Source organism: Panthera onca, chromosome B1 (assembly GCF_046562875.1).
Source record: "Panthera onca isolate mPanOnc1 chromosome B1, mPanOnc1 haplotype 2, whole genome shotgun sequence".
Lineage (NCBI taxonomy): Eukaryota > Metazoa > Chordata > Mammalia > Carnivora > Felidae > Panthera > Panthera onca.
In genome coordinates, this window is record NC_138342.1 from 119497962 (window position 1) to 119521242 (window position 23281).

General features: G+C 41.5%; 1 protein-coding gene across 1 annotated transcript in view; it reads right to left on the reverse strand.

Moving 5' to 3' along the window:
- TBC1D9 (TBC1 domain family member 9) overlaps positions 1–23281 on the reverse strand; it is a 114240-nt gene that overhangs the window by 36701 nt on the left and 54258 nt on the right. The window contains exons 3-7 of the mRNA XM_060654120.3: positions 15369–15487; positions 9330–9558; positions 8637–8898; positions 6404–6611; positions 480–686 (exon numbers count right to left, since the gene is read on the reverse strand). Coding sequence (XP_060510103.1) covers positions 480–686; positions 6404–6611; positions 8637–8898; positions 9330–9558; positions 15369–15487 — 1025 coding nt within the window. The remainder of the gene's footprint in view (positions 1–479; positions 687–6403; positions 6612–8636; positions 8899–9329; positions 9559–15368; positions 15488–23281) is intronic.

A 23281-nucleotide genomic window follows, 5' to 3' on the forward strand; every position in this document is an offset into this window, starting at 1 on the left:
CCTTGTGAGGTCACCATCTTTACAATTATGTTTTAGCTGCCAATTTCCCTGGATGTTGGTCCAGGGCCTAATTCAAAAGGGACACAATAGATATTTTTTATCATAATAAAAACATCATCATGATGTTGCATTTCAGATTTGAGACTTTATTTAGTGACCTCTGTGCATTCCCGACAATGTCACTATATGGACCAGAGCCACTTGCTGTGTAAACAAGACACATCACTCAATGCTTTCTTCAACTATAAAATAGGCAGGTTAGACCAGATGATCTACAAGGCTGTCCAGCTCTGGGATCCCAAATACAAACTCCATGGGATTCAAATGAGTTATTGCTCAGATACTGCCCTGGGCATCAGGGGAGGAGCCTTATCTTAGCACAGCTGCAGAGCTTGCAGATCAAACAGAACAGATGAGGAAGGGAACATTCTGGGGCAGAGTAGGACGAAGGCAAATACCCTCAGGCGTCTCCCACAGACCTCATCATCTGAACTGTTGTAGCTGCCTGCAAACTCTTTGTCCGAGTAGATTTTGGAGGTCGTCTGTTGCAGGAAATCAGAGATCCTCTGCACTAGAAAGTCTCTATCTTTCAAATTGGCAAATAGGAAGGTCATCCTGTTCCTGGTGCTGATGGATAAAGGGCTGGGGAGTACGCTGGAGCTGTCTGCCTTTTCCACAATTGTCACCTGAAAAGAAACATGAAACACGAAACAAAGCATTACTTTCCAGGGATCACCCAGCAGTAGCCTCCGAGCAGCACGAAACAAGGAACACAACACTTCATATTCTGGAGGAACCACCTGTATTTTACTGAGGCAGAATGAGAGTCTTTGACTCTGTTCCAGTAAAATAAAATAGCTCATAACAAATCAAACTGGAGCTCTTATCAGAAGCTGGAATTGTCTTGCTGGTCTTTCCAAATCAGCAGTTCTACACTGGGAGTGATTTTGTTATCTGGGAGACATTTGGCAACATCTAGAGGCATTTCCGGTTGCCACAGTGGAGGGTACCAGTGGCATCTAACAGGTAGAAGTCAGGGATGCCGCTAAACACCCTGCAGTGCACAGGGCAGCTGGCCCCCAACAGAGCTTGGCCCTTTCAACGCCGTGGGCCAGGCGTAGATAGGGCCAAGCTTTAGAAGACGTGTTGCAAAGAAACTCCTTGATTTTCATTAAAATTTCACAAAGCCATAAAGGAGCCGACTTCTAGCTGCTGCATCATCCATAAGAGACAGAAACAACCCGTGATACTTGTGCTTTTTTGCCAAGATTAATGTTGGGATGGCTTTCAAAATGCTGCCAACCTTTCAAACATCTCATTGGAATTCCAGAGCTTTGCATCCCTCCCCTCTTTCCACTTGAAAGTTTTAAAGGCTCCATTCTGAACAGACACGATGTAAACAGCTTAACTGCAACCCTATCTGCCTGCACTGGCTGACTCTGTGTGTGTGCGCGCCATGTGTGTGGTGAAATGAATCTACCAAATCAGGAGACAAGTAGGAAAGAAGGACATCTGTTTTAGCTCTGAACTGAAGACACGCATTTGGTGCTTTATAATAGGATTTCCCTCACCTGGAAAGTAAGATAAATGCATTAAAATATTTTTCTTTAGGGGCACCTGGGCGGCTCAGTCAGTTAAGTGTCCGACTTTGGCTCAGGTCACGATCTCACAGTTCGTGAGTTTTGAGTCCTGCGTCAGGCTCTCTGCTGTCAGCACAGAGACTGCTTCGGATCCTTTGTCCTCCTCCACTCTGCCCCTTCCTTGCTCACATGCAGCATGCTCTCTCTCCCTCGAAAGTAAACATTAAAAATTTTTTTCTGGGGCACCTGGGTGGCTCAGTCAGTTAAGTATCCGACTTCGGCTCACGTCATGATCTCATGGCTCGAGGGTTTGAGCCCTGCATCAGGCTCTGTGCAGACAGCTCAGAGACTGGAGCCTGCTTCGGATTCTGTGTCTCCCCCTCTCTCTCTGTCCCACCCCCACTCGGGCTCTCTCTCTCAAAAATAAACATTAATTTTTTTAAAAAACTATTTTTCTTTAGCACATTAGGGAAAAAGATCTCAAAGCGAGCCCTAGATAAATGGTTTATTTACAGCAGCTCTGACTATAATGCTTAAAGTTCAATTTCGCTTCCCCTCTTCACTTCCACCTGTGAGCAGTCTAGACAGGTTCAACTGTAACTTCGTTATTAACATTTTCATGTTAAATACATTCTCCCCAAAGCAGAACTTTAAAATCTTTTCCCCCGTCAAGGCTAAGAAACCTGCTGCAGTTGCCTGAAAAGCTGCACCACCCCAAGTGCAAAATGGGTACAACTCCAGGGAGGGAAGACTGCAGAACCTGACTTCTGCTCTCAGATTTCATAAATACATATAGTTGGATATATACTTATATATTTTAAAGGAATCCCAAGATACATGGAGTTGCACATAAAAGTGTTTTTTTTTTCCTAATGCAAAAAAGCTGCAGAAATGGGAAAAACAATTTCTTTACCATGAGAAGGATTTTCCCATGGCACTTAAAACATGTTAAATAATACCTATTTTTAAAAGACCTATAAAAACTCCTTTTCTCATAAATTTTTTTCTGATTCTTTGGGTCACCAGATGTCTCAGACTAAATGACACATGCCAAGGGAAATAAAGGTTCAAGTTCCATACCTAAAACCTAGATAGCCATGTGAATCTTGATGAGGTCAAAGTGGAAAGACCTTTAGCTAGATGAACACAGAAACAACCAGGAAGCTCCCACATAAAACATATGAATACTCACATGCACTACAAAATATTTTTTGCTGACAAATGATTTCTGGTAGAATCCTATCCCATAAGCTTTGTGACAAAGGAAAGGGTAACAGCTACATTTTAGTATTCTAGTTTAATGAGACATGTTTGTCTTACCAATTGGGTTATAAAATAGACTGGAATTAAAGGGAGACTTCATCTGGAATCTCCATCTAATGAGGAACCTAATTGGTTCACTCTACCTTCCTGCTTTGCTGCCTCAGTAATTGCTTCAAAATCTGTAGTAACATGATTCCATGATTCTGTGTCAATTTGGTCTACCTTAAGTCTATATGTGAAATATACATTAACAATATCCAGTCAATATTTTGGCTTATTTTTAAAAAAATCAAATGGAACAATAATTCCTAGTTTATACAATCCTAAAAGTTTCCATTTCAAGCAGGATGTAATGTTCCCATGGAGACTGCTGCTCATAGATCAGCTTAACTCAGTTCTGTCTGCTCAGACAGACCCCATGTATGGGGTAGAGGGTGGAGGGTAGGGGGCCCACGCCATCATTTGTCTGTCATTAAGGTTACCTAAAGGTAGTAAAAATTACATTAAGTCCTTTGCTTCTCCCACTAGTCGGGATTGGGGTCTATCATTATTCTATCTTGGAGATTCATCAGGTTAAGGGGAAGGTCACTGCTGTTTCATTGAGCTAGTTCTTTAAAGTTGCATCCACCAACCACAACGTGCTTTATTCCTCAATGCTACGCCCACTGTCGCTCCTCCTCCGATTTACCCTGAAATATAACTGAAGTATCTCTGCTCCACCCTCTGTTAGGGAAAACAAGCAAGCAGAAGATGGGCTGAGAATATCAATCCCCATTCTCTCAGGTGCCCTGAACTCTCACTATTGTGTTGTGCGTTGCACTGAAGGGTAAACAGAGCCAGCTGGAGGTGGTGAACAGGAGAGCGGACATATCGACAGCAGCTTATGACCTCCTCCACTGCATCCTCCTCTGGATAAACAGAGCGATGACTCCCTCAGATTCACAACTACACATCCTTAATCCTGGAATGGGTTTCTTTCTTGAAGAAAGAACCTGCTGGTGCAGGTAACTTGCTTGTAGGTAGTACTTGAGGAAGAAAATTAAGTTTAATGACAGTCTATGGCAAAGAAGGTACATTTACTGGGAAATGTTATGAAATCCATTCCAGAGTCAGCACTTGTTGAATTATCTGTCTCAGAATTGCCCCCACAGCATATCCTGGCCTCAAAAAGTGTTATAATACCAGTTAGCTCATATTATGAGAAGGAGAACTAGATTTGACAACTGCCTAACATTTTGCATTCTTTTTGATCCACCAATTCAGCTTTTAGGAATTTATAATTCATACTTTAAGGAAAATTATACACATGATTGGGAGACAATGAAAACAATACAAGGGTCCAACCACAGGGAACTGAGCAAATAAGCTTTATATATACATTTAATGGAATAATATGCAGTTGTTAAAAATTACACTGTAAAAGAATATTTAATAATATGGGGAAAAGTTTAATATATACTCAGTATTAAGGGAAATAGGTAAAAAATAAAAATTCCCTATGTTTTATGTCTTAATAATATAAATGACATATACACAGCAAAGTACAGAAAAAGCCTGGGAAGCCGTACAGCAGATTAACAGTGGCTATCTTTGACGTATGGAACTAAGGGTGAATTTTGTTTTCTTTTTGTATATACTTTCACAAATTTTCTGTGACAATAGTGAATTATTCTTTTTTAAAATGTTTTTTGGTTGTTTTTTTGTTACTGTTTTTATTTGTTTGTTTTTGAGAGAGAGAGAGAGAGAGAGAGAGAGATCAAGCACGGGAGGGGCAGAGAGAGAGGGAGACACAGAATCCGAAGCAGGCTCCAGGTTCTGAGCTGTCAGCACAGAGCCCGATGTGGGGCTCGAACTCACAGACCAGGAGATCATGACTTGAGCCGAAGTCAAACACTTAACTGACTGAGCCACCCAGGCATCCCATGAATTATTCTTAAAACAAGAAGAAAAAAAAAAAAAACCCAGAAAATAAATCTGCTTACATAATTTTTTTTTTTTTTTTTTTTTAAGAAAAGAAGGCAGAGGGAAACTTGAATTCTTTACTCTAGGGAATCTCAACAAAGGGTGAATCTTAATTATATAATCAAAACTTCTAACCACCTTAACTTCTAGAAAAGCAACAGGGCGTGTTGAAGTTGTTACCAGGACAACTTTAAGACTATAAGACTTCCAGCCTCCAACAGCCTAACATGGAGTTCCTTCTTAACTCCAAACCTCCTGGCAAGATTTCCATACAAGTACCAGAACAATCTACCTCCGTGAAGACATGACAGGACCCACCTCCTCCCCAGATACAGTAAGAATGTGTAGAGAGTAAGAATGCACAATGCCTTCATTGTGCATGAGGACCAGCCTGGGACTTTATTAAAATACAGATTCCTAAACCTGCAGAGATTCAGATGTAGGGCGGGTTCAGGAATCTGCCTCTGTGGCCAGCAACTGCGGAGATTCTACTGCGGGCAATTGACAGATCAGAAGTGAACACTTGGCTTTCCGATTCACAATCTAGACAATCTAGACTGTTTCCTTGTGACCAAGCTGCTCTCAGGCTGTGAGCAGGTTGTAGTAACTACATTTCGTTCCTGTATCTGATGCTTTGACATCCTGGGCCTTGCTAGCCCTGGGAGGACCATCTTCCCAGAGTTAGCAAGCTCCAAGGGATAATAAAAGACTCACCTGTAAGCAGGTCATTCCTGTGCAAACCAACCATCCAGAGCCCACACTTCCCACCCACCTCCTTTATTTAATTCAGCTCTCACACTCAAGGTCACTATCCCTGTCCTAATCACTGGGGGGGCCAGACACCAGATAACTAGGGACAACCCCTATGCCCCACAGCCTGCTGAGATTATTCCAACTAGACTAGTAAACCTGTTTACTCTGCCTTGCCTGTCTCTTCCCACGAAAATAACAGTAAAGGCTTTTTTTTTTTTTTTTAAGTTTATTTATTTTGACAGAGAGAGAGAGAAAGAGAGAGAGAAACAGTGAGAGCAGGGGAGGGGCAGAGAGAAAGTGAGAGTGGAGGCAAGGCAGAGAGAGAGAGGGAAAGAGAGAATCCCAAGCAGGCTCCACACTGTCAGTGCAGACCCCAATGCAGGGCTCTAATTCATGAATCTTGAGATCATGACCTGAAGCCAAAGTTGGACACTTAACCAATAGAGCCACCCAGGCACCCTACAGGAAAGGCTCTTGCCCACATTTTCACGGCTCCCTCTGCCTGCGGACCAAGTGTGTGCTTCCCAATGTGCCCCCATGGCCTCTCCTAGAGGGACTGTGAGTCCAACAAGCCATCTGATGGGTCTGGCCTCGTCACACCTGAATAATAATAGTACAATCTCCATCTTAAAACTCTAGGCTGCCTTTTCTAGGAAGAAAAGCTCTTACAGGTCACTGAGAGCAATGACAACACACAAAAGGGTGTGGCAGGTGCCAGCAAAGACTTATGAGCATTCACCTATGGTTAAAGCCAATGAAATGCTGGTAAAAACAACATTCCTGGTTCACACAGAAGAGTATTACAAATGCAGCTCCTAAGAGCTCCATTTCCCGCTGACACCTACCTCACGGAGTGGGATGATGAGGCTACACAGGTTCTCCTCCTTGCTGGTAAAGCAGATGTAATTTGTGGACACAAACATCTGCCCCAAAATGTGCATTTTGTTGAATGGAGTCCAGAGGGTGCAGTCTGTGTGGCCGTCTAGTTTTTCATCTTTCGGCAGTCGGAAAAGTGCACGGTATCTCTCACTCTTTGCCCTGGCATCAAGATCGCTGGAAGGCAGGAACAGTGTCACCTCACGCAAGAGCAAGGTTTCTGTTCCTTCTCAAGGACGTGTCAGTGGACGTTCCCCAGCCCATCTCTCCGCCCCTCGATCTCACCAGATGTATCCCTACCTACTTGGCTTTCTACTGGAGCTAACTCCAACCTATGACTCAAAAGTGTAATATAATTACTTTGATATATTTAGGTCCCTTGTGTAGTCGTTTTACAATCAATATCTATAAATGTTCAAGAATCTTAGGAAAACTAGGCCTGGATAGGAAATCCATTCTTTTTCTAAAGGAATACAATAATTTCTAACAAGATTATTCCATTTATATTTATCCAGAGCCACTTTCTGGGCTTTACCTTTTTTTTTTTTTTTAATTTTTTTTTTTTTTTAACGTTTATTTATTTTTGAGACAGAGAGAGACAGAGCATGAACGGGGGAGGGGCAGAGAGAGAGGGAGACACAGAATCGGAAGCAGGCTCCAGGCTCTGAGCCATCAGCCCAGAGCCCGACGCGGGGCTCGAACTCACGGACCGTGAGATCGTGACCTGAGCTGAAGTCGGACGCTTAACCGACTGAGCCACCCAGGCGCCCTGGGCTTTACCTTTTAAGAAAGACCTAATGAGAATGCAAACCAGCCTCATGAATCTGCTGGCTATCACTGTCTGCCCTAAAAAGACAACAAAATTGCCTGAGACACAGGAACAACCCATCTCTCCGACAACCAGAGTTTCCAACCTCAGCTCGGTCCTCTATGACTACAATCTTTTTTCCTTTTTCCTGCTCATCATGTCGGTTGGTGGTTCAAACCTCTCCCGTCAAACTTCTATGTCGCCTCAACCTCTGGGTGGTGGAGTTTCTGGCTTCACACAGCAAAGAGGAGCTCCCCTCCTCCCATACCCTCCTCCCTTCTACTTGCAAATTACCTCCATCCTCACCTATTCTTACTTCCTTTCCATTTCAGAGGGAGAGGCATCTGCACACACAAGCATCTTTTTCCAGGCCCTTTCAGATGTCACTATTAAAATAACTGGTTTTCTTACAGCTGTAGCTCTGTGCTCCCTCCTTCCCTGCAGCTACCCTCACCACAAACTCATCCCAGGCTATCCTATATTCAAATCTTTTACGTTCTATCAGAGCAACCCCCTCCTTTCCCATTGCATTTCTTGAAAAAGCAAGTCTATACTTGCCTAATTCCCGCTCCTTGCCTTCCATCTGCTATTCAATCCACCACAGTAACACCATTCACCCACAACCACTCCACTGAAACACGTTTCAAATCACCAGGCATCTTAATTGCAGTGATCTCTTGTCAGGTCCCAATTGCCAGCTATATGCCAGCGATTTCCAATTCCATATGCGCTACTGGACCAATCTCCAATGTGATGCTCTGCAGGCAACTCAACATGATCAAAACTGAGCTCTCCCATCCCTTAGACATGCTCTCCCTCTCTCATTCCCCATCTCGGTCCAGGACAATTCCATGCATACACTCACACTTGAGAGCACCGACTTTTTCCTTGCCTTCTCTCTAGCCCCACTCCCCCATCCAGACTTCCAGGCTTCTCTGCGGCCTCTCCTCATCCCATGACCTGCCACTTTCCAGATATTAATGGACTCACTTCCCTCTATACTCTTCCCTTGTGATTCCTGCATCAGGTTATTCCCTCTGCCTGAAATATCCATCCTACGAAATCTACATAGGCAACTTCTACTACCTCCTGAGAGTCCACTCCAAGCAGCCTCCATTGAGAGCCTTTTCCACCACCCTGCCCCATCTCCCGGTGCGTGTGCCCATGGCGCACCACCCACAGGACCGGAAGAGTTCCCGTCACTTTGTGCCAAAGCTGGCTGTCTGCCTCACTCACTGAACTGTGACTGCTTCAGACAGTCTCTTTCAGTTCTGTATCAATACCCAGAAAAGTCTTGAGAACCCTTGAAGTGGTTAAGAAAAGGTTAAATTTCATAAAAGAACATAAGGGTTTCTTTTTTCTAAAGCATGTAAGACCCTGTCTCTGTCACCTACCGTTTTAGAGCCGACACTTTTTTAGGAGACTTCTTTTTCAGTTTGGGCAGGGATCTATCTTGTTCAAATCCCTCGTTGTCTAAAAGTTGCCTCATGGCTATGTTGGCAAGCTGCTCCATTAACTTGAAAGTCTCATTGATGTTGAGAAATACAGAGAAGAAATGTTCGCTGGACCTCGTGCTCACTTTGATCACATCAGGGAGAAGCAGCGTGGCATTCTTCTCAAGCTGTGTGATGTCCACCCACCGGATTACCAGCTTGGCTGAGCACAGGGAACAAGGCTGGTCAACACCTGGCTCCTTCAAAGCCCCTGAGGATCCTTCAGCCTCACAAACCAACCCCCAATCTCAGTGCACTCCTTTCCTTTGAGCTTGCATGCCCGTATTTATTACTATTTTGTTTGCTTAAGAGACAAACTCAAACCACATAAATTCTGAGTTCATAATCATTATGGATTTAAGTTCACGTCAACTGCATTAACTATGACTTTGGTGAATCTTTATTACTTAACAACCATTTTTGTTTACAAATATTAGACAAAAATAATTGACTTCACTTGTTAAATAGTTAAAACACAGTGTTGACCCAGTCATAACTACAGACCTATTTTTGGCACTTTGATGTGGTTTATGAGTTCAGGGTGAATCTCAGCAGACTCTCCCAAGCTTCCCCCTGAAATTCTAGACAACTCACCTTCCCTTCCCATAAGGAAAGAGTAAAAGCAAAGGTGGTTAATACTGAGGTACATCCAACCCTGACGGGGGACCTTCCCCTTCCAGTAGCTACAAGAATAATAGTTGACGAGCTTCTCTTCCTCGGGCATCCCAAACAGCCTGTGGAATTTCACGATGGCTTCTTTAAACTTCTCCGTGTCATCATCTTCCTTCACATCGTTGATCTTGTTATACTCTGCAATGATGCCCTAAGCGAGGATAAAACAAGGCATGCGGCCAGTATTAACATGACTGGGGCTGCTTTTTTCTGTATGCTATAGATATTGGAGAGGAAAGAAGAGAACAATTTCTAATGCTAGAATTTTCTTTAAAATTGATCAATTATTTTCGAAGGCAACCCCCAAATTCTAAGCCAGTTACCAAGGAGCATCTGCGTACTAAAATATTTTGAAATGACAATATAGATCTGCGTATCTGTTTGTTGGTGCTAATCATGTTATTAAGTTCACTTAGGATGAAGCCCATAGTTTTATTTTCCAAATGTGAAGATGTAAAGATTTTGCAAGTTCTACTGCTTCTCCTAGCTCACCATGGTAGAGCCATCCCAAAGGTCAAGCTCTACTTTTCTCAAAGCTACTTCTACATAGAAAGAATAGAGATGGTTGGCTTTGATGGAGACCAGGGAAGATCCATTTTGAACTAAAGCTATTTTGGGGGTGAGCGGGCTTTGGTAGCGTGCTCTATTAGGAAACTTTAGACAACCGTGAGGTGGCATGAGGGCACTGAACCTCTGGGTGGGAAGAAGTAGCCAGTTCAGAAGAAGGATGGAAAAACCTTTCCCAGTTGGCAAATCCACCTACAGCTTGTGTGACATTTCAAGTTATCAGTGCCTTTAGAGGGGGATCGAAAATTTTTATATAAGAAGAAATAAACAAATAAATAAAAGTGACTGAATGGGAACCCACTAATAACTAGTAGCAGTCAGGTTCCTAGGGAATCCTGATGGCCAATAGACTGAGAGAAAGCTTGGAGACCCTCAAGTGGGCTAATACTTGCTCTTTCCTGGACCACTTAGCAGGGCTTGGACCTAAAGTCAGAATAAGGAGACTATTAGAAGGAAGTGATGTATAACAAACCAAATGATACTCTTTTTTTGAGTGGAAAAATATTCAAACGACATTATCCAAGATCTACTAAATACCACACTTTTAGAATGCTCATCTAAATTTATGAGAGAATTTATGAGGCTACTGAATTGAGAAACAATACTCTGGAACACTCCAGGTCCTAATACACTACTGTCAACAGACCAGGCCTTGCCAAGTAATTTCAAGAGTAAAGGTAATAGTCCCTATTAAGGTTCAACTCCCAACTTCCCCACCTTTAAGAAAAGAGAGGATCCAGAATGAAGAACCTCTCCTTAGTTTGCTATAATTTTTTAGCCAGGTGGACTGGATGATGGAACAAAGGGATGGAATATCTCCTTCCTTTATTTTTTTAATTTATTAAAAAAATTTTTTTAACGTTTATTTATTTTTGAGAAAGACAGAGACAGAATGCGAGTGGGTTAGGGGCAGAGAGAGAGGGAGATACAGAATCCGAAGCAGGCTCCAGGCTCTGAGCTGTCAGCAAAAAGCCTGACGCGGGGCTTGAACTCACGAGCTGTGAGATCATGACCTGAGCCAAAGTCGGATGCTCAACCAACTGAGCCACCCAGGCGCCCCTCTCCTTCTTTTATGTTCTACAGGCTCTACACAACATACAATTGGTTGCCCTGATTCCAGGCAACAACTCCACATATAATCCAAATACTTGGGAGGTCCAATATAAATTTAAATATGCAAAGGACACTGACAGAGAATTCACAAAAAGGAAAATTAACTTAGCAAACATAAAAAAAGTCCAACCTCATAATCAATCAAAGACAAAATTAAAACAAGACCTATTAACTTTGCAAAACCATTTAAACAACCAGATTGTTGAAAAGTAAGCAAATTACACAGGGATTCCAATACACTGATAATCTCTAGTAAGGTCCATTAAAAATGTGTATACTAACTCAGTAAGCAACATTTTGTAATCTATCCCAAAGGAAAGAAAAACTATAAGAAACCTTATATGAACACAAGTGTTCACTGCATTATATTACTGTTTGTGTCTGCTCCCCTTGGCCTAGAAGCTAGGGAGACTTCTAGAAAGAGAGGAATTATAAGGTCAATAGTGGGATGATATGCCATTATTAAAACAACAACTAAAAATTATATAACAATACCAGTCAAGGAAACAAAGACATGTATGGTAAGACTACTATTATGATAAAATGCACTCCAGAAATCTAGAAAGAAATACACTCTATGGGTTTGGATTATGGCTGCCTCTGTAGTTAATTATTAGATTTATAATTTATAAAAGTTAATTAAATCTCAAAACAAATAAATTTGTTGGTTCCCTTCATTACTGGACAACTGGGAATGCTTAAACCATTCATTTGCACATGAATGACATTCTTTCACACATAATTGCATTAATAGCAATTCCTTCTTCATAATTGGTTTCACGGGAATTAAATGTGACATTTTGGGTGTAATAAAAACAGTGAGAAGAACAGCTATTTGACATAATTGGTTCTTGTTTTATTTTTTGTTTTTTCACGTTTGTTTTTGTCTTCCTCCTGGCTATTGTCACTTCTAAGTTTCAGTTTCCTCCTATAGCTCTTTATTTGTATCTATCATCCAAAGACATGCCATCTGAGGGAGGACTAGGAAATTGTAATGGAGAACCTCAGTAGTGGCTCCTGGATGGGAAAGAGGCCTCACGCCCTTTCTGGCACCAGTCGCTGCCCCCTATGACACGGTCAAATGAGGAAACTCACACTCTCTCCATCTACACTACTTCCCAGAAGGTCAGTACATGACTCAGAAATGAAATGAAGAAGTTATAAAATCAGATGGGTTTTATCAGTAACACAACTCTCCATTACTCAGGAACCCCTTTTTTGTTTGGAAGCTCTCACCTCCTCCCAGCTTCAAACTGAACCTTTCCAATGTCCTCCTTGCTCTCATTTTTACCCTCTTCATTACGTGTCTAGTCTCTTTAATTACAACAGAGTAGAAATGAACTGAAATCAGCCGTCTTGAAGCAGTGATAAATATCCATCTTGAGGGGCAAAGGGAGGGAGAAAGGGAGAGGGTGATGAGTTGTATGTGTTTTTGTGCTACTTAGCCCTCTCTAATTTTATGTGGTCCAGGTAAAATTCAGTTCTCTCCTTCCACAACATTAGACCCTAAACAGCAATGAAATTCCACTTCTTTTTCAGATTATGAAATTACTACTTGCTCATGTAAAAGTTTAGTGAAGGAGAAGAAATCAAACAGAAATTGACCATCCTGTGGAATTTTAATGAGAAGCAAACTATCAGATCACCTCCTAGAATTCTTCCTTAATCTGGGCATAAAGAAATGCTTTCTAACTACGACTAAAAATCTGGAAAGAATTTCTAATCTTGACTAAATAAAACATTTAAGCATCCCATGGCAAAAACTATCATGAGCAAAGTCAAAAGACAAATGACAAATTCAGAGAAAATATCACCGACAAAAGGCTAATGGCTTTTATATAAAAGAACTTTTAAAAATTAAAGAAAAATAAGACTAAAGTCCCATAGAAAAATAGGCAAAAGACACCAGCAGACAATCTATAGCTATATAAAAATGGCCATTAAATACCTCAGATGTTCAACTTCACTTATAAGTGAGGTAAATACAAATTAAAACAACACTAAAATATTTTTCTCCCATCAGATTGACAAAAACTCAAAAGCTTGATAATCTACCTGTGGGTGGATTATCCTGTGGGGAAACAGGCATTCCCCTACAAGCCAATGGGAATGTAAAAGGTTACAATTCCTGTAGCGGGGGGGAGGGGGCATTTGGTAATATTCAGCATTTTCTACATGCATTTTCTACTCTACCAGTTTATCTTAAAGATACATCTCTACAATACAAAAATACACATGCATATATACATACATGTTTATTACTATATGCATGAAGTATAATTCATGCATATACTGTATATTTGTGTGTATGTGTGTATATGTAGACAGATAAGTATAATTATACAATATCGTAAACCACTTAAATGTTCAAGCATAAGAGAGTGCTGAATTCTCTACGGTACGTACACACATAATATGCACCCATTAAAAAGAATTAGGCACTAAATGCAACATGGGAACCTGGATTGGATCATGGAATAAAAAAGGACATGAAATGGCAAAACTGGTAAAATCCAAATTAAGCTTTTAGTTAGCAATATTGCATTAATGTTCATTTCTTTGTTTTGATAAATATACTATGGTTATAGAAGATATTAATATTAATGGAAGCTGAGTGGTAGGGTCTATGGGAATTCTCTGTCCTATCTTTATAGTTCTTCTGTAAATCTAAAAATTAATAATATTTCAACATAAAAACCAAACTATTAAAATGTTTTTTAAATAACAAATAATCACACACAACATGTGGATACTCTCTATGAACTGATATGAGGTGTTACCCAAGAGTTACTGACTGAAAAGAGCAAATGCAGAGGAGCATATATACATGAAGGCTTATGTGTAAGAATTAAAGAGAAATTAAAAAACAAAACAAAACATATACCAGCCTCTTTTCACAAAAAGAAACACAGGAAGCACAGGCCCGATAACAATGAGGTTGGTTAATTGCAAGGGGTTGGGGAGAACAGGATAGCAAGACTGCAGAAGGGAGTAACATTTTGAGGAATTTAAACTTTCAGAAGTATGTTAAAATTTTCTGCATGCAAAAAATAATATTAAACTATGCGGGAAAGGAGATAGGGCCTGAAACTGAAAGCTAATGGAAACAAATGGCTGATTCCAGGACTGGGACGGAGAAAGTGCAGAGGAGTCTAAGACATCCTGCTATAGCAGAAGTAAAGAAGTGCTCAAAAAAGCAACAGGGACATGTCACAAGGACAAAGGAGGCAATCTGTAGGTGTTTCCTCTAGCTAAACCTGGGATAGTGTGAGTACCAAAATAATTAAGCCCAGTAATGAAACATTAACAACCGAAAAACAGGAATCCATGAGTCGATACCAAAACAAATAGATAAATAAATGACGAGAGAGCCCTTGCTCATAGTAGAATAGCATTCTTATAGAGAATGCTGGAGTTGGAAAATTATCAGTTTGTAAAAACATCACAGAAAAGATTGGTTCAGACAAAAAAAATCGTCAAGGGATGATTCCTCACTAAATCATGGGGAAGTTTTGATAAGGAATAGGATATTTGTGTAGCCTTAAAATGTTTTCCTACAGACAAGTTCAAATTGTTTATTATTTGAAAAGGCAAAATTAGTAACTCTACAGTGGAGAGTTAGGTAACACCTGGCTGGGGTTATATCTCCCAATGAGGGGAGATGGGTATCATGTGTCCCCAGAACTGATACTCTTACAAGGACATAAGATCACTTATGAAGTGTTCCACCTGGGAATACATAATCAGAATCAAATCATAGGAAATATCTGACAAAACCCAAAATGAAAAACATCCCATTAAAAAACCCAGAACTTATACTTAAAATCATGAATGTCATAAAAGACAGAGAAAGGCTATAGAAATGTTCAGATTGAAGAAGACAACAGACGAAAACGAACTCAACAGCTTCCTAAACTAGATCTTGTGCTGGACTGAAAAGAAAAAAATGTTGTAATTGGGTCAATGAACAAAATTGGAATATGTGCCAAATATTAAGGTACGATGTTAATGTTAAATTTATTGTGGGTGATAACTGCAGTGTTATTATTCAATAGAACATTCTTAGAAATACACAGTGAGGTATTTGGAGGAAATTCCTCTCCAATAGAAAGTAAATGAGCACTCAAACGATGATGTAGCTGGGTAAAATGCTAACAACAGGAGAATATGCAGATGGTCTACAGGTAGGCTTTACACAATTCTTATTTTTACAACTTTTCCGTAAGTTTGAAATTATTTCCAATTAAAAGTTAAAACTAAACAAAACAGACAACCCACTACCTGTATTTTTCCTCTCACAAATGTGGTGATATCATTCTCGTTTTCAAAGATGGAGAGTGTCTGCAGCAGATTCTGCTCAAGCCATTCCCAGTGTTCGGTGATTTCTTTTCTGGAACCACCTGTACGAATGTAAAGATGATAACAGAATTTTCGGAATTTAAAAGATATGTAAACGGGCTCAATTCATCAATATGCAATGTCACTAAAGGAGACAGCTGCATTTAACTGCTTTCTCCTCTTCAGAGGAGACGCAGAGGACAAGTAGCGATGTGAAAACCCAAGAGTAAGTACTGTGTTATAGTCAAATCTGACCAGATGAGTTCAGACACTTTTCGGACACTGTTTCCACGTAGAAGGTAGCAGCATCTCTCCCGTTCACTTTTATGGATTGGGACTTGAGCACTATCTTCCATTTTTCTCCCTCCTAGAACCTGCACTTCACAGAGTAACGTAGATCTTGTTAGGAGACTAGGTTACTTTTGTTAAGCTGCAATAATGAGAGCTTTGGTATGCCACTGGAGGTCTGATGTAACCACCTCCTATAATGGGCAAAAATTATCCCCACTCACCTCAATTATGAATGAGATGTGAAAATGGACTATCGCTAGGGAACAGCCGCCTGGCTCTCACGGGCACAGCTGCCTTGAAATGTAATGGGATGAGGTCATCCTCACAGCCTCCGACCAAGTCTCTACACTCGGGTAGGGAATAAGAAGCATAAGTCACCTCGCCTGGCAACCTCCACATTTAAACAATCCTAGCCTGTAGCCTATGTAACGGGCACTTCTCTGCTCACAACTGCAGGGCATAACACAGAGGCCGTCGGGATGTGGCTGTAAAGACACTGGACTAAATCCCCTCCCCTTTTATTCTTGCCCTGGGATTGTTAACGATCTTGCAGAGAAACAACGTTTTATAAATCATTCATATGCCATATATATAAATCGTATGCACTGCTCATTCCAGAATTAAGGAATGATTTTGTGACTCCACTGATCCAACCTCCTGGCATCTCTTTCAATTTCCAAGCTTCTTTTTATGTGATTTCTTAGTAGTGTCTTCCCTCTTTATTCTCCGTCACCAGTCACTCAAGGTATCTCAGAATCTCATTCTGACTCCTGACAAGGAAGGGAGACACGAATGCGCCTACAATGATACCAGAACTGTAGGAGGAAAACTAAAATCTCTTTGAGAATGAGGTAGGTTTGAGAGGTTTCAGACCCACTATTTAAGGAGAGGCAAAACAAAACAAAACCCAAGTTCATTTTCTTTTACTTTAAACACCAAAACTGCCTTCACAGAATGCTGACGTAGAGGGTGAAAAGCAGATTTCTTAGTGGAGAGGCAGTCCTGTGAAAACATGAGAGAACAGATTATAGCTCCCTGTGGGCATTTTCCCTGGCTCACTCGTTTGGGGTCATAGTCAACCACATGCGAGGGCAATTGATGATTCTGTACTATGTCGTTATGGCGAGAGCTAGAACTCAGAACACCTGGGCCCCCCTCCCTCTGCCACTAGCCGGTTGGATCACTTTAGACAGTCTGTTTAATCTGTGAAATGGAGATGAATGGACAACAGCAACAAAAACCACAACAAACGCTTACCCATTTCAGGGCAATGCTGTAAAAATCCCAAAGAATAATGTCCACAGACATACTTTGGAAAGGAGGAAATATTTTTTCAGATGCAAAGAAGAATGCCCATTTGGAATATTTAGGGAATGGGTTATTCTACAGTTTACCAGAGAGCTTTAAAACATTTTTGATTTCAGGGGAGCCTGGATGGCTCAGTCAAGCGTCCGACTTCAGCTCAGGTCATGATCTCACGGTTCACGAGTTCGAGCCCTGCATCCAGCTCTGTGCTGACAGCTTGGAGCCTGGAGCCTGCTTTGGATTCTGTGTCTTCCTCTCTCCCTGCCCCTCCCCTGCTTGTGCTCTCTCTCTCTCTCTCAAAAATACATCTCAAAGAAGAACATTTGAGACTTTAAAATTTTAAATAGTCATTAGATAATTTTCTAAAATATACTGTGTCCTTCCTTGTCTGTAAACAGGTTACTAGCATCACCAGCTATAACTGGCTGTGATATACAGAGAGAGCCCGGTAAATGCCTGCCATGAGCCCTCCACCCTGGCCATCTGTGCTGGTTTGCACTGTCAGATGTATGCACCTTAGGACGGCGTCAGTCCTGGAGGCCCACGAGTCTGCTGAGGTCCTGCAGACCCATTGGGCACAGTTCCCAGCGTCTGTCTGATCTTGCTTCTCTTCTGCCCCTGCCTCTGTCGACTGCAGATATGCCTTCCACAGGCAGGTTTCCATGTGGTCTGGCTGTTGACTCGTATCTCACCGTGCTCTGCCTTTGACCAAGTAGTCACATCAGATACTTGACTTTAGACACCCTGTTAGACTGGCTGTGGAACCCAACCTCAGTTCAACCCCACCAATCCTCAGTTATCCTGGATAGAGAGGTCCATCTGCTATGAGACCTAGGACAGAACAGGTACGCCTTCAGCTTTGTACATGCTGCCTTCAAAGTGTTCTTTGTGTACATATTCCTGTAAGTACACCCATACACCCACCCCATTCCCAACACACACACAGTAAAGATGGCGTACGCATGCATGCACTCATTCAACACACATTCACTCATACTTCCAACTCTCATGGATATAATACGAAAACATTATGGCTGATTCCCATCTACCAATAACCATCTGACTGCTCCTGTATTCGTGTTCAGGTTTACAATCTACGGCCATACCACCCTGAATGCGCCTGCTCTCATGTGAAGTTCAGATTCACTATATACATTGTTTCCCCACCTATTGCCTTCTCTGCTGTCCCAAGACCTCCTGTTCTCCACCCCGTTGTCCCACCCAACATTTCCATAACTTATACCTTCTACCACCTAACGCCCTTTGCACCACTGGCTCTTCTCTACACTTCTTGCTGCTCAGGATGTGAATCCCCACATTTCCATCTTCAGTTACCATCCCTGCCCTCCCCACTGCTGCTGCTTGTGCTATTTCTGTCCCGCTCTCCATCTCCTGTTGTTTCTCCCACACTTCTCAGTGACACATGAAAAGGCTGGCCTTCTAGAATGAGCCACTCACTGAGGAGCTGACGCCGCACATCTCAACATCTTTAGGTCTTGCAGCTCTTTCAGCTTACTCAGTGCCGTGGGCCTGCTTCTGTACTACCAAACAGGTTCTGGAGGTTTCTTCTGGCTACATCTACATCTAAGACTCCAAAGTTCCAGAAGACTGAGCTCTGGATAAGAAAGAACCTTGTGTACCATTATATGAAACCATCATCACCATATACTAGTGGAGAAAAGAAAGTCTCATGTATTAGTGGAGAAAAGAAAGCCATCAGCCAATGGTAGTTTCAGGAATTAACTATGGATACTTATCTGTACCCAACGGATACTTTCCAGGGTGAGTAATGAAATACACCTTTTACATTTACTGCTTACTAGACAAAAGCACCATATTCTCTGAACGCTTTGCTAAATTCACGAAGGGTAAATGAAGACAGGGGTTCAGGGCTCCATGTTCTACAGTCTAAAAGTATGACAACACCTATAAAGCAGAGCCAGATTTCCTGACCCAGCAGACAAAACAGATTCTGAAGATGCCAGTCTCATCAAAAGTATTTCTGAAATCAGGTGTCCATTTCTGGCCACTTCTCACTCCAGAACAAAGAGTCCACGTTACATCTCAGAGATCACAGAGCAAATGCCCTGCCAACAGTTTGGGAACAACTGTCACTCTGGCGGACCACTCTTTAGGAAGGAGCGAAACTCCAACAACACCATGTTGCAATCCTAAATGTTCCTTAGAAATAGCTCTTTCGTTTCTCAAGAAACTAAATACAAGGGCTGCAATATTTAAGATGATGGGACTTTTCTTTTGTTATTTTTTAAGGTGAGATGACACGAAGCTCTTGTGCCATGACTGTGAATAGGGACAGGTCTATTTACCCAGCAGTTTGAGCAGAATGTGCTGGACGCTCAGAATAAGAAAGGAAGGGCTTGGCTGTCGATTTTCTGGAAAAGGCTTCATTTACAGAGATACAGCAAGAAAAACAAGCTGACCTGACTGTGCATTCAGCTGGAACAACAAAGAAAGCCGGTGTCGAGAATGAGAACCCTTCAGGAAATCCAAGTTAACCCAAGTTAAATCATTCTGCAGTAATAAAAACTACATTGACACTTGATGGGCTTAAGGTTACCGAGAAATTAATTTTGGAAAAGTGGGAATCTTTATCATTCAGAATAGAGTTTTGTTTATGTTTTGTTTTGTTTTGTTTTTAAGAATACTAGTCACAGGGGCACCTGGGTGGCTCAGTCAGTTGAGCGTCCGACTTCGGCTCAGGTCACGATCTCGCGGTCTGTGAGTTCGAGCCCCGCGTCGGGCTCTGGGCTGACGGCTCAGAGCCTGGAGCCTGTTTCCGATTCTGTGTCTCCCTCTCTCTCTGCCCCTCCCCCGTTCATGCTCTGTCTCTCTCTGTCTCAAAAATAAATAAACGTTAAAAAAAAAATAATTAAAAAAAAAAAAAAAAAAAAGAATACTAGTCACAGGCCCTGTGCATATACCTGGGCAAAATGTAAACATTATTTAAGATGATGAAAAATACAAAATCATCCTAGCCTAAATTCTCATCTAGCTTTAAATGTATCTTAAAGCACATAAAGACTACTGGAAATAAAAAGGAAAAAGCATTAAGAGGGACCCACAAATGGATTCTATCAGATCTGGCCTCTGAGGATTAAGAACAAAGGCTAAGGCCCTACAGCAGACATTTCCTTGTGATGCAAAACCTATGTTTAAGTGCGGTAAGTACGACTGAGGTTGGATTATCTGGAATAATAAGAAGCCTGGTTACTGGGGAGCCAAAACCACATCACGGAGCAGAACACAGACTGTGATGTCAAAAAAGTACACCTGGTTTCAAAAGTACACATACTGACTTTGGGATCATAGGTAAATTAGCTCATTTCTCTGTGCTTCAAACACCTCATCTGTAATACACAGGTAACAACACCTGCCACATTGGTTTGTGCTGGAATCAAAGAAGATAATACGGTCATGTGAAGTCCTTAGCACAGGTCAAGAAAATACAAAAGCACTAAATAAACAGTCGCCTTTGCCACTCTAAGTAGCGGAACATAAAGATCTCATCTTGACTTGTGATGGAGAAGATATTTTGAAAGTCTGATGTCAGGGCACTAAGACATCAGCTGTTTAACCCTTGTCTGACTAACATGCACTCAGCAGAAATCTCTCTGGCCATGGCATCATTCTGTTTGGATTGCAAAGTGTACACATTATTGAAGTAAGGCACGCATAGAACTCCTTGTGGAACTATTGTCAGCTTTTTTTTTTTCACATTTATTCATTTTTGAGAGAGAGACAGACAGAGTGTGAGTGGGGGAAGGGCAGAGAGAGAGGGGGGGACACAGAATCGGAAGCAGGTTCCAGGCTCTGAGATGTCAGCACAGAACTCATAGGCTGTGAGATCATGACCTGGGCCAAAGTCGGACGCTTAACTGACTGAGCCACCCAGGCGCCCCACTTCTTACTTTTTTTTAACATATTTTTTAAATGTTTATTTATTTTTGAGAGAGAGGTACAGAGTGTGAGCAGGGGAGGGGCAGAGAGAGAAGGAGACATAGAACTGGAAGCAGGCTCCAGGCTCTGAGGTGTCAGCACAGAGCCCGACGTGGGGCTTGAACTCATGAAACACAAGATCATGACCTGAGCCGAAGTCAGATATTTAACTGACTGAACTGCCCAGGAGCCCCTGTAAGCTTCTCATAGAACGCTGTTTATAATGTCTTACCGGTCATAACAATATGCTCATAGCTTCATAACACTTTGACAAAAGAGAAACCCAGGTAACTCATCCAGCCTTGACTATAAGAATCAGTGGTTGATGTCCTTATTTTACTTTTTCACTTAAGTGCCAAGGTCCTCTCCCACTCTGATGGAAAGAATGTAAACGGCTATCTTTCTGGAAGGCAATCAAGCTAGAAATACTAAAAGCCTTACAGATATGTGTGGTTTTTTGGCTCAGTATAACTATTTCTATAAATTTATCCTCAAGGGATAATTAAAGGAATGTGAAAAGATTTTTTTTCAGAGGATACTGATTAAGGCTGTTCAACATGCAATTAACATTGGGGGGGAAAGACCCACATTTCCAATAATACTGTGTCAGTTAGATAAATTATGTTACATGCACAATATTATCTACCTATTAAAACTGACATTAGAGAAATAGGTTTTATTAATGTGGAAAGTCTATACATGGATGTATGTATGCACAAATATACCTATGTAAGTGTATGTATAGACAACACACACACACAAAGTCTGAAAGGTGATTTGGAGGGTGGTACTGTTTTCAAATTTTTATTCTTTTTTCTTATTCTATATTTTCTAATTTCCTGCAATGAACATGTATTGCTGAAAGAAAAAAAGGAAGTTCTTTTTTTTTTTAAGCTGCTATGTTCCCAAGGATACGAGAGTAGTTCTTGAGGTACACAGACCAAAAAAGGATTATAAAATACCAACTTCCACACTACGTGTACCTCATGTGGATGGCAACTAAATTACCCCCACATTTTCTCTATCAATTGTAGAGAAATGGCAGAAACAGAATTAGCAATCTTTAATTAAACTCTGGGTCTTACCAGTTGCTGACTAAAAGAATGTTTAATCATAAAAGCCAGGATGGTGCTGCTAGGCTGGGAAGGGGGAGAGCTGAGAACTTGGTCTCAGCTCTGCACTAACCACCTACAGCTAGCACTGTGAACCTAGGCGATTCCCCTTGCCTCTATCCTATTAAAATAAAGATGTTAGACAAGATGGCAGCTAAAATATCTTTCAGTTCTGAAAAAGCTTCTCTTACAGCAAAGACTTAGTTCTGAATGAACATCTAGGCCCAGATGAAATTCTGGGATGGTAAAGAAAAGAGAATCTAAATCAATAGGCAGCCAAATCAAGGCAGCATGCTGGGCTGTGTCATCTGTGAAATGCCCATCAAACACACATCCTTCCACCCTGCTTCCTTTATCAGTCCTGCTGGAAGGTCAGATGTATCTAGAGGGAACTGTCAACAGCTCCTTCTTTCTTTCTGTTTGTTGCTCTTCTTGGCGGTCCCAGACTTCCTCTGTAGACAACGTCCTTGGAAATACCACCATTTTTATGTGTCTGTATTTTCACTGAGGTTGTATAACCCTTCTTACTGTTAGAACCTTCTCTAGTTCTTCTAATGGGGAAAGCCAAATGGGTTGCCTTCTACTTAAATCCACTTAAGGCCAAGGAGGACAGAGAGAACTAGGCTCTCTCCTGCCTCTGGGGCACCAAGTCCAAAACACTAGCTGCTGGGGGAAGACCTATAGCTGTTTAGCGCCCTAGTGAGAGTCTCAGGTGCAAAACAGTCAGTCAACTGACTGGTGGGGAGTGGGGGCAACTGTCAGAATATAACGAGCTCAACAAAGCTGGCTGGCCAAATCCCTAGGATACTGCTTTCTTTATGATCTTAGAGATCGCAAAAGGTATAATACACTGCATAAACCACTGAGCAAAACGCACTTCAGCAAGTTACAATTGATGGCGTGATGGAATATCAACCAAAGAGAATGGTGGCTTCATTTTGGGCAGTAGTGAAAAGACACGGCCATTATTAGGAAGGTTTTTGGCTCTCCTTCCCAATTAAAGGTCTCAAGGAAATGTAAAGCATCAATTTCTTCAAACCAATCTGGATACAACTGTTAAAAGATTAGAAGAAGCATATGAAAATAGTGTTTTACCAAATAACTCCTGCTTTTTTTCCCCATTCTTCTTTATGGATCATATTATCTCCAAGGGCCAGGTGATTATTATATTGGGAGCAAGTGAGACTAGGC